At 38.8% G+C, this 14,818-nt stretch overlaps 2 protein-coding genes and 1 long non-coding RNA gene across 9 annotated transcripts in view; 2 read left to right on the top strand and 1 right to left on the bottom strand.

The window, feature by feature from the left end:
• Positions 1–50: 50 nt before the first annotated feature.
• Positions 51–5,124, top strand: LOC131461321 (uncharacterized). 2 transcript variants are annotated; one of them, XR_009240465.1, is made up of 2 exons: positions 51–167; positions 1,598–5,124. It is a non-coding gene; the product is annotated as an uncharacterized LOC131461321 (long non-coding RNA). The 2 variants fall into 2 exon arrangements; XR_009240464.1 differs by having other exon boundaries at positions 62–167; positions 1,551–5,124.
• Positions 3,440–5,927, bottom strand: tmt1a.1 (thiol methyltransferase 1A, tandem duplicate 1). Its single transcript, XM_058632466.1, has 2 exons — positions 5,387–5,927; positions 3,440–4,106 (listed from the first exon to the last, which is right to left on the bottom strand). The coding sequence occupies exons 1-2, from the start codon at positions 5,879–5,881 to the stop codon at positions 3,873–3,875; spliced, it is 729 nt and encodes a 242-aa protein (XP_058488449.1). The 5' UTR covers positions 5,882–5,927; the 3' UTR covers positions 3,440–3,872.
• Positions 5,928–8,911: 2,984 nt separating this feature from the next.
• scn8ab (sodium channel, voltage gated, type VIII, alpha subunit b) overlaps positions 8,912–14,818 on the top strand; it is a 53,663-nt gene continuing 47,756 nt past the window's right edge. For 2 of the 6 annotated variants that reach the window (XM_058632351.1, XM_058632354.1), the window contains exon 1: positions 11,482–11,787. The gene's annotated coding sequence lies outside the window, so the exon portion shown is untranslated. Of the gene's footprint in view, positions 9,327–9,867; positions 9,934–11,481; positions 11,788–14,328; positions 14,412–14,818 lie in introns of those variants that run through there. The other 4 variants (XM_058632352.1, XM_058632353.1, XM_058632356.1 and 1 more) reach the window with 4 other exon arrangements.

Raw genomic sequence — 14,818 nt, forward strand, 5'->3', positions numbered from 1 at the left:
CAGCTTCGAGATCTTTCCATGTCGCTCTTGTAATTCTGCATCCGTCCCCAAGGTAGTACCACAGAGGTTCAAGCACATGCTGAAAGAAGAATGTCCAGGAGGACGGGTCTGAGACGACATGCTCCAAAAAGAAGAAGGCTCCACCCTGGAAAGTAGAGCCAACAAAGGTATATTATGTTACATCTTCGAATGAATCAGGTTCTGTGACTTTAAACTATGTACATGGGCTGGGCTCGACATCCTGACTAATAGAGGAAAAAGATATGGTCACGTGTTGTGATCCTGAAATGGAATTATAATTTGAATTCATTATGAGTAATTTAATTCAAATGTGATTTTAATTTAAGCTTATTTAGCACTTTGATCTTGCAAGAGAAAAGCAGCATCAATGATATCGAATTATAACTAAACATGGTGCTTGTAAGTGAATGTGAAATATCATCGGAGTTTACCCCACAAATGATGCAAACCTTTATGCAAAAGAAATTGGGCGTCACATGTTCTAAACCTACTGGCATTGAAACGATAAGGTCCTGCTGTCATTGCATTTGGCACAAAGAAAAAGTCTGTTTATTGACCCTGGGGTACCTGTATTTAAGAACTATTTATCATTCACCATCTGTTGTACTCAGATGGTGCAAAATAGATGATTAAAGTTTAGGCGTACACATAACATCATCATTTTATTGGATTAATCTGTAGAGTTTTCACAGACTCCCAATTTTCCATGAAAACCAATGGTGTAAGTGACTTCAGAAGCCAATAAGGTCTTGAGACTGCAGCCCAAATCCGATCTGTAAGCGTATCCAATCAGAATCTGATCTGCGTGTGTCTATATTGATATATTGTCTGGTCTACACTTTCACATGGATTTCTATTGTTAGAAACCAGGCCCCAGAAAAACAAGTAGTCTAAACAAAATGGACTACAGAAATATGTGCATTTTCTGTCCAAAAGTGTTATGTGGACCTGCAGAACTTTCTTCTGATTTGTAATCTATTGTCGTCCATTGTGGCGATCCATTAATGTGCCTCGAATTCTGTCTCTCTGGAGCTACAGTATGTTGTTGTCATTCGAGTCTCGCTGCGACTGACACAGAAGACACTTCTGTTGAAACAGATCTGTACAAAGCCGATCAGAATCACCTCTGTGAGTGATTTGAATGAGCTTTGAAAATAAAATCAGATCTTGTGGGGTTTTTTTTTAGCTGTCCAGACTACAAAAAAATATTAACCTAGATACAATCTAGATATGCCTAAAATCCAATTTGGGCTGCAGTCTAAACAAGGCCTCAGGCAATCTTCACATTACCATTGAAGTTCTGCCCCCTGCTTATAATTCCACCTCCTCTCTTGCACTCTGCAGATAGACAGTGTTGGAGGATTTTGATGCACACTAAATATTCCGACTAACTTGTGTCTGCATTGATTTAAATGATATTAGTTGTGTTGGGTGTGTTTCACTGGACAGTAGAATTTAAATGGAAGTCAGATTGAGACACTTGTTAAATCAGATCGGTATTGAATCAGAATTGACTTGTTATTCAACAGTGTGACTGATAATGTGAACGTGGCCTAATCATCGACATTTCCAAAAGCACTTGAATGCAGCATGTTGTTGTTGACACTGACTGTTCTGAGGATGCGTCGGATCTCCTGCAGCACTTGCTGCACGTTGCTGACTGAGCAGAGGACCAGAGTGCAGACAACCACGTCCACTGACTCGTCCTGGACTTCCTTCATATCCTCTCCACGCGCGACTATAAACGCGTCATAGGTCAGGTGCTGATTGGCATCCATGCTCAGCTGCAGGTACCTGTGGAAGTGTGGGTTCGGGTCCGTGCACGTCACTGTGCAGCCGCACGGGTAGAAGCTGAAGTTTGCTCCGCTGCCACAGCCGATCTCCAGCAGGCGGAGCGACCCATCAGTGTTTGCAAATCTGCCCACGTCCCGGAAAAGCTCCCTCTTAATTCTGTGCATCTTGGCGTTGTACGAAAACGTGACGTTGTAGGCGAGAAATGGAAACAAGCGCTTGTAGGCGCCGCACAGGCCCGTGATCTCCATCACATTCAAGGGCAGAGTCAGTGCCAAGAGGACAATTCTGCAGAATTTCATCAGACAAGACTTCATCCTGGCTGAAGGATTTCAAGACTTGAAGATAGAGAGGATCAAGAGATTACTCTGTAATACCTGAGTGACAAGGACAGTACTGGCCTTTCGCCACACGGTGGCGCAGATGGACAGATAATGTGTGGTTAAAAATGTGAACAGTCACTCCAATGCAGTCTTTGTTACAGCCTCCAAGTCCAATGAAGAAAAAGTTCATAATAGCAGCACCGATTCCCAAACTTGATAAATCATTTTAAGAGACCTACACAACCCTTCAGTAAACAATTACTTTCATAATTTTCTCTATTAATCGTCCCAAAAAATTGTGGAAAAATGTTGAGTGTTGGAAATGATAATGTTTCCAAATGTCTTTTTTTGTCCACAAACCAAGATGACTCAGTTTTAATTATTTCTTTGTCAAATGGATCAAAGAAACCAGGAATTCAGAAAATGTGTTTTAATTATTTAAAAAAACACAACGATTATCAAAATAGTTGAGGATTAATCTAGTCATTGTAGCAGCCCTATAACATATGAATTAATATTAAAACATATTCTCTCTTTATTACCAGTGAAAAATCATAAATCATCATAACCTCAGTATTGATCAAAATAATTGTGGTGGGGTTCAACTAACATTTCTTATGTTGTGTTTATAGATTACTAAAATTGCTACTTGGAAATGATAATTTAATGATTAATTTATGATACATTTGAAAGTTTTCATTGTCAATATCTTCATTATCAGTCGTGTCATCAGGTACAAGTGCCAAAGATAGTCTACTATTGTGTAATAGACAAATATGACTTTTCGGATTATGCAAGAGATTTATGATTGTGGCTTTTTTTCTTTCTTTTGAAAAATATATTTAGTGGGTATGCATTTTTTTAACATAGCAAATGTGTCTGTTTTAAGGGTCAGCCTGAGAATGCATTCAGACAAAAACAACAAACACATTTTTTTTTACTGTATTTTAATTTTTCCATTCAACTACTCGGCAAGTATTTCACAATTGTCCTTAAATGGTACACTTTGACAGAACATTGACAGAAAGAAACTGACCATTTTTTGCACCAAAAAACCAAGAACCAGGCAGGTTCAGTGACTCTGGAAATAATAACAATATTGACACTGCAACATGATGAAAATCCTAAATAGGCTCGATTTAGCACTGACACACGTTAAAGATGAATGTAAGTGTAGAACACTGATGAAAATCCATTCAGTTCACTGTGTCAGTATCAGACTGAGAAGAGAAGATAGAGATATTAGTGTTGTGGCCTTAATTCACTAAAATATTTCTTTAGTGAAAAAACAAACATTGAAAGGGTTTTGTTTTTTTTGTACAAAAATAAAAATAGTATGAAATCAAATCAACTCACACGTGAACAATTCTGTCTTACAAAGGACAGGCATTTAGCACATGGCTTATTCATACTTGGCAGTAGGGCTGCATTGATTCATTGTTCCTTAATCAATTGCAAACTTCATCTGCAACTATATGATTAATAATTGAAAAATGATGTCTGTTTTTCTGGCTTCTTAAATGTGAATATTTTCTGATTTCTTTGCTCCGGGGAACAAAGAAATCATTCAAACTTATTTTGGTTTGTGGACAATTTCAAGGTTTTGGGAAACATCAACATTTTCTGACCAAACAACTAATAGATTAATCGAAATAATGACAAGCATACTAATTAATTCTATTCGCTGCAGCCCTACGTGGCAGTGATGGAGTTTACGACGCAGCTCATCGAACTAAGCTATTTCACAGCATAGCCGATGATGTGTGGCCTGATCAAGATAAAGAACGGTGCTTGGATGTGCCTCAGAAAGACTTCGGAGAATCCGGCCGCCTCCACTTGTTTCCACGTTTGCCGGTTGATCTCGCATCCGTCACCGAAGTAGTTCATGACCGGCTGAAAGACGTGCTGCAGGAAGTGCGTCCACGTTGACTCTTCCCCGAGAACGTGCTCGATGAAGAAGAAGGCTCCGCCCTGCAAAAACAACATTCACTGTGTCAACAGTTGTGCAAAGAACACAATCCCTTTCTTGTGTTTCATTAGGGGCATGCCATGAGGACATCGCAGAACAGGTAAAGTGGATGACATCATTACAATGGAACACATTCTGGCCAGAGCTGGATTAAATAAATGGACTATACTAGGCAGACTATATTTTTTGGGCCCCCCACCATCGATGTTATTTATGAATTGAAATCTGAAACTTACCAAAGTTACTAATAAAAGTAAATTCACATTTTACATAGCGTAGTCTTTAGTTACGAGTTGGTTCTTTGTATGCCAAAATAAGTCATGTGTTGTATATTAAACTATCAGAGTCTATCAGACTATTTTTTGATTTTTATTACCATATTTATTCGTTACTACAAGGCTCTATTAAATGCTATTCAATTATCCTTATCTTATCCATTGCGAGTGTCATTGTTAAGGCAGTAGTACCAGTAAATCACCAATAGGTGTCACCGTTGCTATGTAAACAGAGCAAATAAGATAAATGTTGTAAGCTATTGCATTTTGCAGAAAATCTTAATTAAATGTGTTGATTAAATTGAATAGTTTAATAAGTATAGTCAAATATACAAAGACCAATAAAATTTGCAGTAAGAGAAACTGTGCAGTAGTGGTAAAGAGGTTTATTTTCATGGACAAGCATCACCTCTCTTCCATTTTCTGGTATTCAACACTCAGCAGCTCAGCTCCTGGTCTGGACTGTTCAGCAGTTTTCTCCACTGGTCTGGATGTTTCTCTGGATGGTGTACTGTGCAGTGTTGTTTTTGGAAGCCATTCTAGATTTAGTCTTAGTTTTATTAGTCTTCTGGACTAAAACGCTTATTAGTTTTATAATTTTAGATGAATTACTGTCTGGATCTCACATCTTATTCTACAGACTGAAGAGAACGTCTTTATTTCTCACAGATTTGCACAGACATCACACAGTAATCATTTCAAATATGTTTTTTGAATCAAAATGAGAATAAAGATGTAAAAATGACCATTCCCTCTGTTATTGCGACTCTTTGTTCAGCCCTACTGTAATCGTTAATTGTTTTAATTTATTTTAAAGCTAGAATGTTACATATTATATCTTTAAGAGTATACAGATTAATTCAGTATATTCAATTTCTGCCAGTAAATATACCCCCAAGTGTTGCATACTGCATCTTTAAAGCACATTTTTATTCAGAATAATCAAATCAAATTCTCCTCTTATCCTCAGGTCTAGTCAGTGGGAATAATATCTGTGGACAACTCACTGGTCGAAGAATGCGGCGTGTCTCTTGCAGAGTTTGTTCAATGCTGTTGACAGAGCAGAGAACCAGGGTGCAGACAACTGCGTCCACCGATCCATCCGCCACCGAGGACAGATCCTCCCCCGACGCCACCAAGAACCTGTCGTAGACGAGGTGGTCATTCACGCTCATGTTTTTATCCAAGTACTTCTGAAAATTGGGGTTGGGGTCAGTGCAGATGACCCTGCAGCCCGGGGGATAAAACTCAAAATTGGTGCCGCTCCCGCAGCCGATCTCCAAAATGGTGAGCTGTCCCCCGGGTCTGCTGAAGTCCGACACTTTACGAAACAACTCCTTCTTCTTCTCGTACATTTGCTTGTTGTACTTGACAGAAATCTGGTGCACGCAGAACGGGAAGACGCGTTTGTACGCGTTGTACAGACCCAGCGCTTTCAGGATATGGAAGGGCAGACATAGCGCGTTGACTATGAAACAACAAATTTTCATAAAGACGCTCATTGTGTTGACTCCCGTGGCAGCAGCAACAGCAATACCAGTGAGTCGTCTACGGCCACACACCCACGCACAGCCGAACCTCCGAGCATGCGCGGTCAAACCAACCGACTCCTGTTTCAAGTGCGCAACCAATAGAACATTACGGTAATAACACAAAAAACAACAACCAGTGACTCAGTGGATTTTAGGAGCAAACGTTCACATTAATTATTACCTGAATAGTAAATTAATGTTGAACTAGTACAAATATGAAAAAGTTGATCAATGGTGGTTTTACCTAGTATTCAGTAACACATCTACAGAAATTAGGTCAGCTCTTTTTTTTGTGTTTTGTTAGTTATGTTTTTTTTCAAAAAGAAAACATAATCGTTTAATAATAACACATAATACAAAAATATCACTGAACATATACATAAGTATTTATTGAAGTCTATCCGTCCTGCATTTTGTTGTTGCACTTCAGCACACTCATATATTTGAAATTAAAATAAATAAAAATCGATCAACAATTTGAACATTGTTGAATACATTTTAGATAAAAACAAAATAAAACAAAACAGGTTGTAGTGCTCTTGGCAGCAAATGTCTGAGAAGAGAAATGTGTCAACATAAATATGTATTAATATTTAATTATTATTCAATGAACCAGCCAATGCAATTGTTAACACCCCCCCCCCCCCCCCCCCCCCCCCCCAAAAAAAAAAAATCATCCTGATAAATTGACCACACTGATATATCGGTTTACCCATGTTTAGCTTTTAGTATTTTATTATTATATAATTTATGACTTAAGACGTTACGAAACAGTAATGGAAGATAAGGAGAGCTTACAAGAATCACGAGTGAAATGTCTGTGGACTTAGCTCATGTGAGACTTGTACAAACATTGTTTCACTGTGTGAAAAGCCAATGTTTACAAACCTGTTCAAAAAGATTCCATGTCTGTCTGATACAAACCAAAGTCAACACTCTCGTACTGCTGAACTGAGACTCATTTTACAAATAAGAGGCTATTTATGAATTTTAGTACGAGTATGTTACTGAAAAACTGGTGTAATCAAATGACAAAGTGACTACTAGAGGACATAAAATAGCCTTTTTTGTATTCGGATAACATTCTCCCACTTGGAAACCCAAGCCCACCTTACACTGTTCAGATCTGCCATAATTAATAATACCATCATTGGTTTTTTTCTGTCAAAATAACGGCCAAAGTCACACAAAGAACTGCTCAGAATATAGTTTATTGTCGCTGTGTAAATGTGACATTGTAAATGATGTCATTGTCTGAAATCCACTTTTAAATGTGTGAAACCATTATTTTATTTGTGATAAACATACACACACTCCTGTCACTGCCCCACACATGTTTGCACAATGACACATAATATATATATGTATCTTTTATATATTCTTTATTCAAAACAATTTTATATCTTTTTTTATATATTATATATATATATATTCATTATATATTATATTTTTGTCATTAGAAAATTCATATTCAACAAAAAAGTATAGATATGTCAGACTGCCTTACTTACACAGTTATAATTACACAGATCCAAATGCAGAACTTAAATAGATTTTTATTCACTGACATTCAAAAAGTCTTAAACAACAGCTTTATGAAGCTTTTCCCACAGTCGCTCCTCTTCTCTATAACTACATTCAGACCATTTATATGAAGTATTTATTATGCCTGTGGTGGCAAAACTGTTGAAATGAAGCAAAGTCTTGCTGTGTCATTCTACATGTGCAGATGCCGCACAGTCAAACAGCATGAAGGTGGGGGGGGGGGGGGGGGGGGGGGTTGACGTGGCGTCTCTGATAAGCTAAGGACCTTGAATTCTATAACTTTGTTATGAGTCAGCTAGAGGCTGTCTTTTTGCACAACATGTGTGGACAAGGGTTATGTGGATTACTGTGAGACAACATTTGTAGTTCTTTTAATCAGGTTTTTAGACAGACATATTCTGTATCTCACTTCCCAAAAGCCAAACCAGGGACAAAGACTGCAAATTAGCCATGGCAAGATGACCTGTGAACACTGCATGAGTCACACTTTCGTGAGATGTTCTCCCTGTCAAATAAATCATTAAATAAAATAAACGTGCTGAAAAGAAGCTTTAAAACTCAACATGCATGCATGCCAAGTATTTCACTCCCTGTTCAAACAAAGGTGCAGTTCTTCAAACCACCACCAGATAGAGACATTGTTGGGTCATATTTAAAATACGTTCTTGGTGAAATCATCCAACCCTTTATTTTAAAGGGCAAAGGCTATTTATATCATTGAGGGAGTATTTGTTTACTTGTGACAAACAGTTAAACATATGGCAACTTCTCCTGCTACAGACTTTATAGAGCATTTACTCCAAGATTCATAGAGTTGCCAAATTAGTTTCTTGGATTACCCTTATATTTGTTTTTGTTTGTTCAAGTACACTGTGTAACATGTGGGATAGTTTATTGAATATACTACCCATAAGTATGTTTGTATGTGTGTAATCGCTTTAATAAAAATAACCTTTTTATATATACTTGCCTTGCAGCGTGGAGTGCCACCATGTTTCTCCAGGACAAATGTACAAATCAGCAGGTGTGTATGTTTCACCACTCACCACTCACACTGCTGGACTGAACAGAACCAGAATCAGAATTAGAATTAGAAAAAAAAAGTCTGTCTACTGAATGCTATTTCAGTATTTATGACATAGAAAGGGACAGGCAATGACAGGAAAGCAGACAGATATTTTTAAAAGAAGACTTAAAACTTGTCTTTTGACTTTGGCCTTCAACTAGCTCCTTTTTATTCCACCCTGTGTTGTATTTTATTTGCATTTTTAGTTTATTTTAAAGTTTAAACAGGGTTTTAACTTCTTGACTAGCCTTTTCCTATTTTATACCACCTGGTGTTGTATTTTACTGTTTTATTTGCACCTTTTGTTTTATTTCAAAGTTAAATCAGGTTTTTTTGCTTTAGACTTTTCCTTTTCATTCCACCCTGTATTGTATTTTACTGTTTTATTAGATTTTTAAATTTTATTTTCTTTTTAGTGTGAAGCACTTTCAGCTGCAATACATGTATGAAAGGTGCCATCCATCCATTTTCTACCGCTTTATCCTCCACATGAGGGTGTGCAAGGGAAGCTGTGCCAATCTCAGCTGACATAGGGCGATGGGCAGGCTCACACCCTGCACAGTCCGCCAGTCCATCACAGGGCCACATATAGAGACAAACAACCATTCAACCACACTCTCACACACCTACGGTCAATTTAGAGTGTCGTGTCCAATTTACCTAATCCCCATATTGCATGGGTTTGGACTGTGGGAGGAAACTGGAGAACCCGGAGAAAACCCACATGCATACGCGGAGAACACACAAACTCCACGCAAACTCCACGCAGAAAGACCCTTGTTCCAAGAGTGCTAACCACTACAGGTACTATACAAATTAAGTTTGTTATTATTATCATTATTATTATTATGACAGAAAATCATGACGTGGCTCAACAGACAGGATATACAGTGCAATCTCAAATATTAGTATTAGTAAAACTGGTGCTAGAACATAAATACACAGCACAATATAAGTTAACTTTAAAGTACCTATAAGTGACACAGTGCATTGTTTATTTAAGATGTGTATGGCATTGGGAATAAAAGATAAGAGTCATTGTTAATGTGATCACTAACACCTGTACATTTCCTACTATGACAGATTTTATACACAGCTTGGTTTGTTTTGCATGTTGTCTTAAACATTTTGTAGACATGATAAAAAAAACAAACAAACACAACAACAAAAGTCAAGTTTCTGCTGTGAGGGCCTATACATATTCCAATGGACAATAGATGACTGTCATTTTGCTGCCTTTCAGGTTTCAGGGTCATTGTAACATCATGACTGCTGGGATAGTACAGTTTTTTTTGAAGCATGGTTGTATGAGGTATTGACACATTGTTCACATGTGACTTTGCAGAAAGAGCCGACGAGTGCCTGCATTCACTGAAAACATGGCTGCCAGCAGAGACACCAGGAAAAACAGGTTTATACCACTTTACTAAAGACTCACCTTATAAAACATAGGCCTGCTTATAAGTATTTGATATTTTAACAATATGATTGCAATTTTTTTCTCACAATTTGACAACCTTTTCTGTCTGGAAACAAAGGTTTGTAACCCACTCACTCTCTCACACCAAAATTCATAGAGAACATCATTGTTTGAGTAAAAATGTAAGCTACGGGTCTGCTGCTGCCTCGTTAAGTAAGACTGTCATGAAGGTGCATACAAATGACGGATCAAAAAAAAATATAAATGAAGTCACAAAATAATACCTTTGAACTTACTGATGGAGGCAGTAAAGGATTAAGAATTTCAATTAGGATTTTGTTGAGAATTGAGAATTTGTTGTGGAGAGTGAGGGGTTTACACAAACTCAGAAAAAGCCATAAAACACTGCGATAAAGCAGAAAACACATACTTACGAAACTGTAGACTTAAGGATCTATTAGGTGAAACTTAAGTTTAAGTGACTCAAATCTATTTTTTATGTGTCAATATCTTAAAGGAAAGCTAAATTCATATATTGTAAATAAGTACATTTCTGGTTATATACGTCTTATTGAATGTGCTTTAGTTTTTAATGTACAGTACGTGCATGGTATGGGCACCTGGAAACAAAAACAGGCAAACAGTAAAATTAAAGGGGAAAGAGCAGAAGCAATTGGCATGTATTTATAAAAGGTAGGTTGAATGTAGCGATGCACAACATTATCAGCACAATATCAGTATCGGCAGATATTGCCTTTAAAATGTATTATCAGATTTTGGCAAACACACTGAAATCTGCCGACAGGACTAATGAGTACAACATTAGACTAAATAGGCCGCTACCTCCTTGATTCCTATGCTAGCGCCCTCTACAGCTATTATTTGTTTTACGTTTTTTATTTATTTATTTTTTATTTTTAAATTTGCCCAATGAAGACAAGTTATATCTTCATTTGCTGTGACATGAGTATGAAAATATTCTGTTAATTTTACAACAGAAGAGACTATGAATGACATACGCATCTGGGCAGATGTCGGTATCGGTTATCGGCCCGAGCGCTCCCGATATATCCGCAAAAAGTCCAATATTGTGCATCCCTAAGCTACCCAGCTCCGCCTTTTTTAAAGAATTTATAAAACTGTTCTCGGCAGAAGCTACAGAGCTGCAACATCAACCGAGCACATTCATAAGAAGTATTTTATAACAAATGTACGGAGTAATGATGAATGGCCAAACCATGCTTGTTATTATTGACCTCTCTGTGTGTGTCTATGATGTCTTTTTTTAATTTTGTGTATTGTTTGCCTTTTTAACCACTTTATGAAGCCAAATTTCCTTTTGTTGGCAATCAATATAATAATAATAGTTATTATTATTATTATTGTTATTATTATATTAACGTGGTAAAGGTACCTAAGATGTATGAAAACAAAGCTATACATTTGAAGTTAGTTTCAGTATAAGAGTTAAAAACGTGTTTTTCTACTTCCAGGTGCGTTTGTCAAATAAAAATGAAATCACATGTATTTTCACAGCAGATCCAGATAAAAACAAAGATCCATAACCGCAACATCAATTAGGCTCCTGTCATTACATGAACACTGAACAGTGTGTGTGTGTTTTTCTGCTTACGACGCTGCGGTCTCTTGTCCGTTAGTGAAACTAAAGGCATTTACCGACACTCCCTAACAATTTGCTGAGAGTCATCAATTATGCAGGGTAGCCGCACTCACTGGGAAGGAAGATAGCAGCAACAATATGGCGACAGCCGCAGTTACTCCCGACTCTTTTCTACATCTGCAGTTCACTGACAGCTGTCCTGGTTTCTGTTGATGCGAGAACAAGTAAGTAGACTATCTATTTTCTCATTTGTCTGGTGGTGGGTTGTGTTTTTTTTGTTATTTTTTGGTTTTTTTTTTTTTTTTTTTGTCGCGGGATGAATCGCAGAGCTACTTTGTCGACTGACTGCATCCCAGTGCCGCAGAGCGGGTCCCTCTCTCTCAGCATCTTCCCCTTCCCCGTACAGCGGCTGTGAAGGGCTCGTTGCCAGGACATGCACACACATCAGTACATGCTTACAAGTCGAGGAGATGTGACTTTCAAATGAGCAGGAGCAGCAGGAGCAGCAGTAGCAGGAGGGAGGAGAGGAGGATGGGGAGGTGGGGGGGCGACATGCACCTGAGATGCGATGCGGTGGGAAACGGGGGAGACAGCGGGTTATTTTCGGGGTGTTGGCCTGCCGCTGGATGGGATGACATGACCGTGTGTCACAGATGTGAAACATACGCATTTAGGATGTACATGTACGAGTGACATCACGCCAAACTTCTCAGAGTGAGCGGCCGCTGCAACTACAGCGTACATGCGCCAAAAAGTAGCGCATATACATGCGTGATGCGTTGCCTGCACAAGTCATTTGCGTAGCTGCTATTATTTTATAACTATGATAGTTTTATACACCCCACCACCACCGCCACCTCCCTTCCTCCTCCTCGCTCCTTCTTGCAATCTCTTAAGGAGACTGTATTGCGCGAGGATGAAGGTGCGTCTTTACTTTGGCAGCCTTCAATGGAGCCGCAGCATCCCTTTTTCGCCTCTTTTCACGCAGTGTCCCCCATTAAAATGATCATTTAAAAATAAATCAGTCCCATCCTGCTTCTCTGTAAATCTGCATCATGTGAATCTGTGGTGCCTCACGCATACGGGTGTGGTGGCCTGTAGCATTAAGGCCTACACTATACAATCTTTTTGTCTATGGATAATGTGACTTTTCTTTTTTTCTTTGGTCATGGAACTATGCTGATGTGCTGACTGATGTGATTCTGAGGCTGCGGTGTTGAGTTGTCAGGACGTGTCTGTGTGCGTTCAGCTGACCTACTATGACTTAGTTATAGTCAGTTAGATAGTTCTAGAGCCTATAGCAGCAATAAACCACACTGCAGTATTTTAGGCTTTGGCCCTATAGGCACGCCTCTGTGTACAACAGTGCACCTCACCAAGACTTCACATCACTCCCAGTCAATGGATAACACTCAGATGATGTAACATATACAATGTGGAGGATCATCAGATAAATATGAGGTGTTTATCTTAACAGTGGCCTATAATGTCCCATCCATGCTGCACAGTCTCAGCCTCTCTCCTCGTCCGTCCTCTGACAGAAAAAAGAGCTCATTATCAGAGCTCAGCAGAAAGAATTCCAGAGACAGGTCCTAATTTTACATTACATTATTTGTGTCTGTCTTCTTTTTTTCTTTCTTTTTCGATGGATTTGGATAGACGTCCTGTTTTACGAGCCTATACAGTTGAGTCTGGGCTTGTTATTTTGTCTTTGTGTAAATGTGCTGCTTCCTTGTCTGTAGGCCAGAGATTTTTTAATCTCAGTGAGGCTTTCCTGGATACATCAAGGTAATAATAATAAGCTCAGGCATGGAGGAAGTGGCTTCCACTCATATGAGGGGGTTATCTGAGGTCTCTTTAAATTTGGCAGCCAAGTTTTTGTCTTGCTGATGGATGGATAGATAGATAGATAGATAGATAGATAAGACAACATTATAAAAACACGTGTGTTCAAATATCTGCTGCAGGAAATGAAGGATGTGAAGGTGTAGCTTTTCTTTTTGCTTTTCTTTTCCTTTTTTTCCCCTCCGTTTGCCCATGTGACTCTGATGCAAGTGGCCCATACACCCCTTCCTCCTCCTCGCTGTAGCACCATGTCTGGTCAGTCTCATCAGATGTTAAAGCCTCATCAGAGCACACAGAGCAGGGTGAAGGATTTTTTTCTCTGGGTTTCTCTCCTCCGCACAGGAGACGCCGCATCAGAGCCGCGTGCCACATGCTGCTCAACCGGACAGGGATGAGCTTTCCTTTTTTCACTGGAGGCAACTGAGGCTGTCGGAGTTTTATATATATATATTTTTCACATCTCTGGACTGAGTCGGCTTGGATTTAACCGAACAGAGGTTTTCGTGCGGCCTGCTTTCAGTGTGGATTCAGTGTGATCCTTCTGAGTGATCACAGCAGCTTTTTCTTTTTCTTTTTTTTGAAAATTAAAATGCATAAGTGTGATTGTTGGCCCGTTCATTTTTATGCAGTGATTCTCATTTGACCATATTATAAGTTAGTGGACATTGAGAGCATCATTTGCTCTGCAGTTTGATCTGGTCGCCTCTCAGTCCTGCTGCCTGTTTTAAGGACTGTCCCAGCATTATGTGTCAAGTATGCACTGCTGCTCATGGTAGTGCATTGTGGTGTGAATCACCTTGACGCCAGATCAATTGATGTGGCATTGCTGGAAGGAGACTTGGAGGTTGTGCCGAGGTTGGGTTACCAGAATTGGAATTCATTCCTGTTCTTTTTGGTTGTGCTTTTTTTCTCTCTCGAAGATTCGTGGATCTGGCTTTCTCTGTCACTCTCTCCCACTGCCGGCGGAGTTTTCCCTGACTCCTTATTTCTGATTCATTTCCAGGTCTGTACCACTGCAATTGTTTCCTTGAATGTTGCTCATGCTGTCGACATTCGGAGAGCTTGCTCTTGAGCTGCAACTTAAATATGATGTGGCCTTCAGCCAACAGGGGGAGCCTGGAGAGATGCAGTTCATAATATTAGAACCTCACTGTCAAATGGGGGTCTGTGAAAAGCTTCCAGAATAATCCATGTAAATTATCTTGATACACACGGCTATATTTTAGTAAATACATTTCAATTTTGTCATTTTAATTACGTCATAGATTATGTATGCTCTGTCACAGTTAAATTAACATTTTTATCTTAAATGGGACATTTGAGGAAGCCGTCAGTGAGATTTCACCATTCTATGTATTTTTATGGAGAATTGATTAGTTGAGAAAATGATCCACATTAATATTTCAAAGG

The sequence above is a fragment of the Solea solea genome, chromosome 6 (genome assembly GCF_958295425.1).
Source record: "Solea solea chromosome 6, fSolSol10.1, whole genome shotgun sequence".
Lineage (NCBI taxonomy): Eukaryota > Metazoa > Chordata > Actinopteri > Pleuronectiformes > Soleidae > Solea > Solea solea.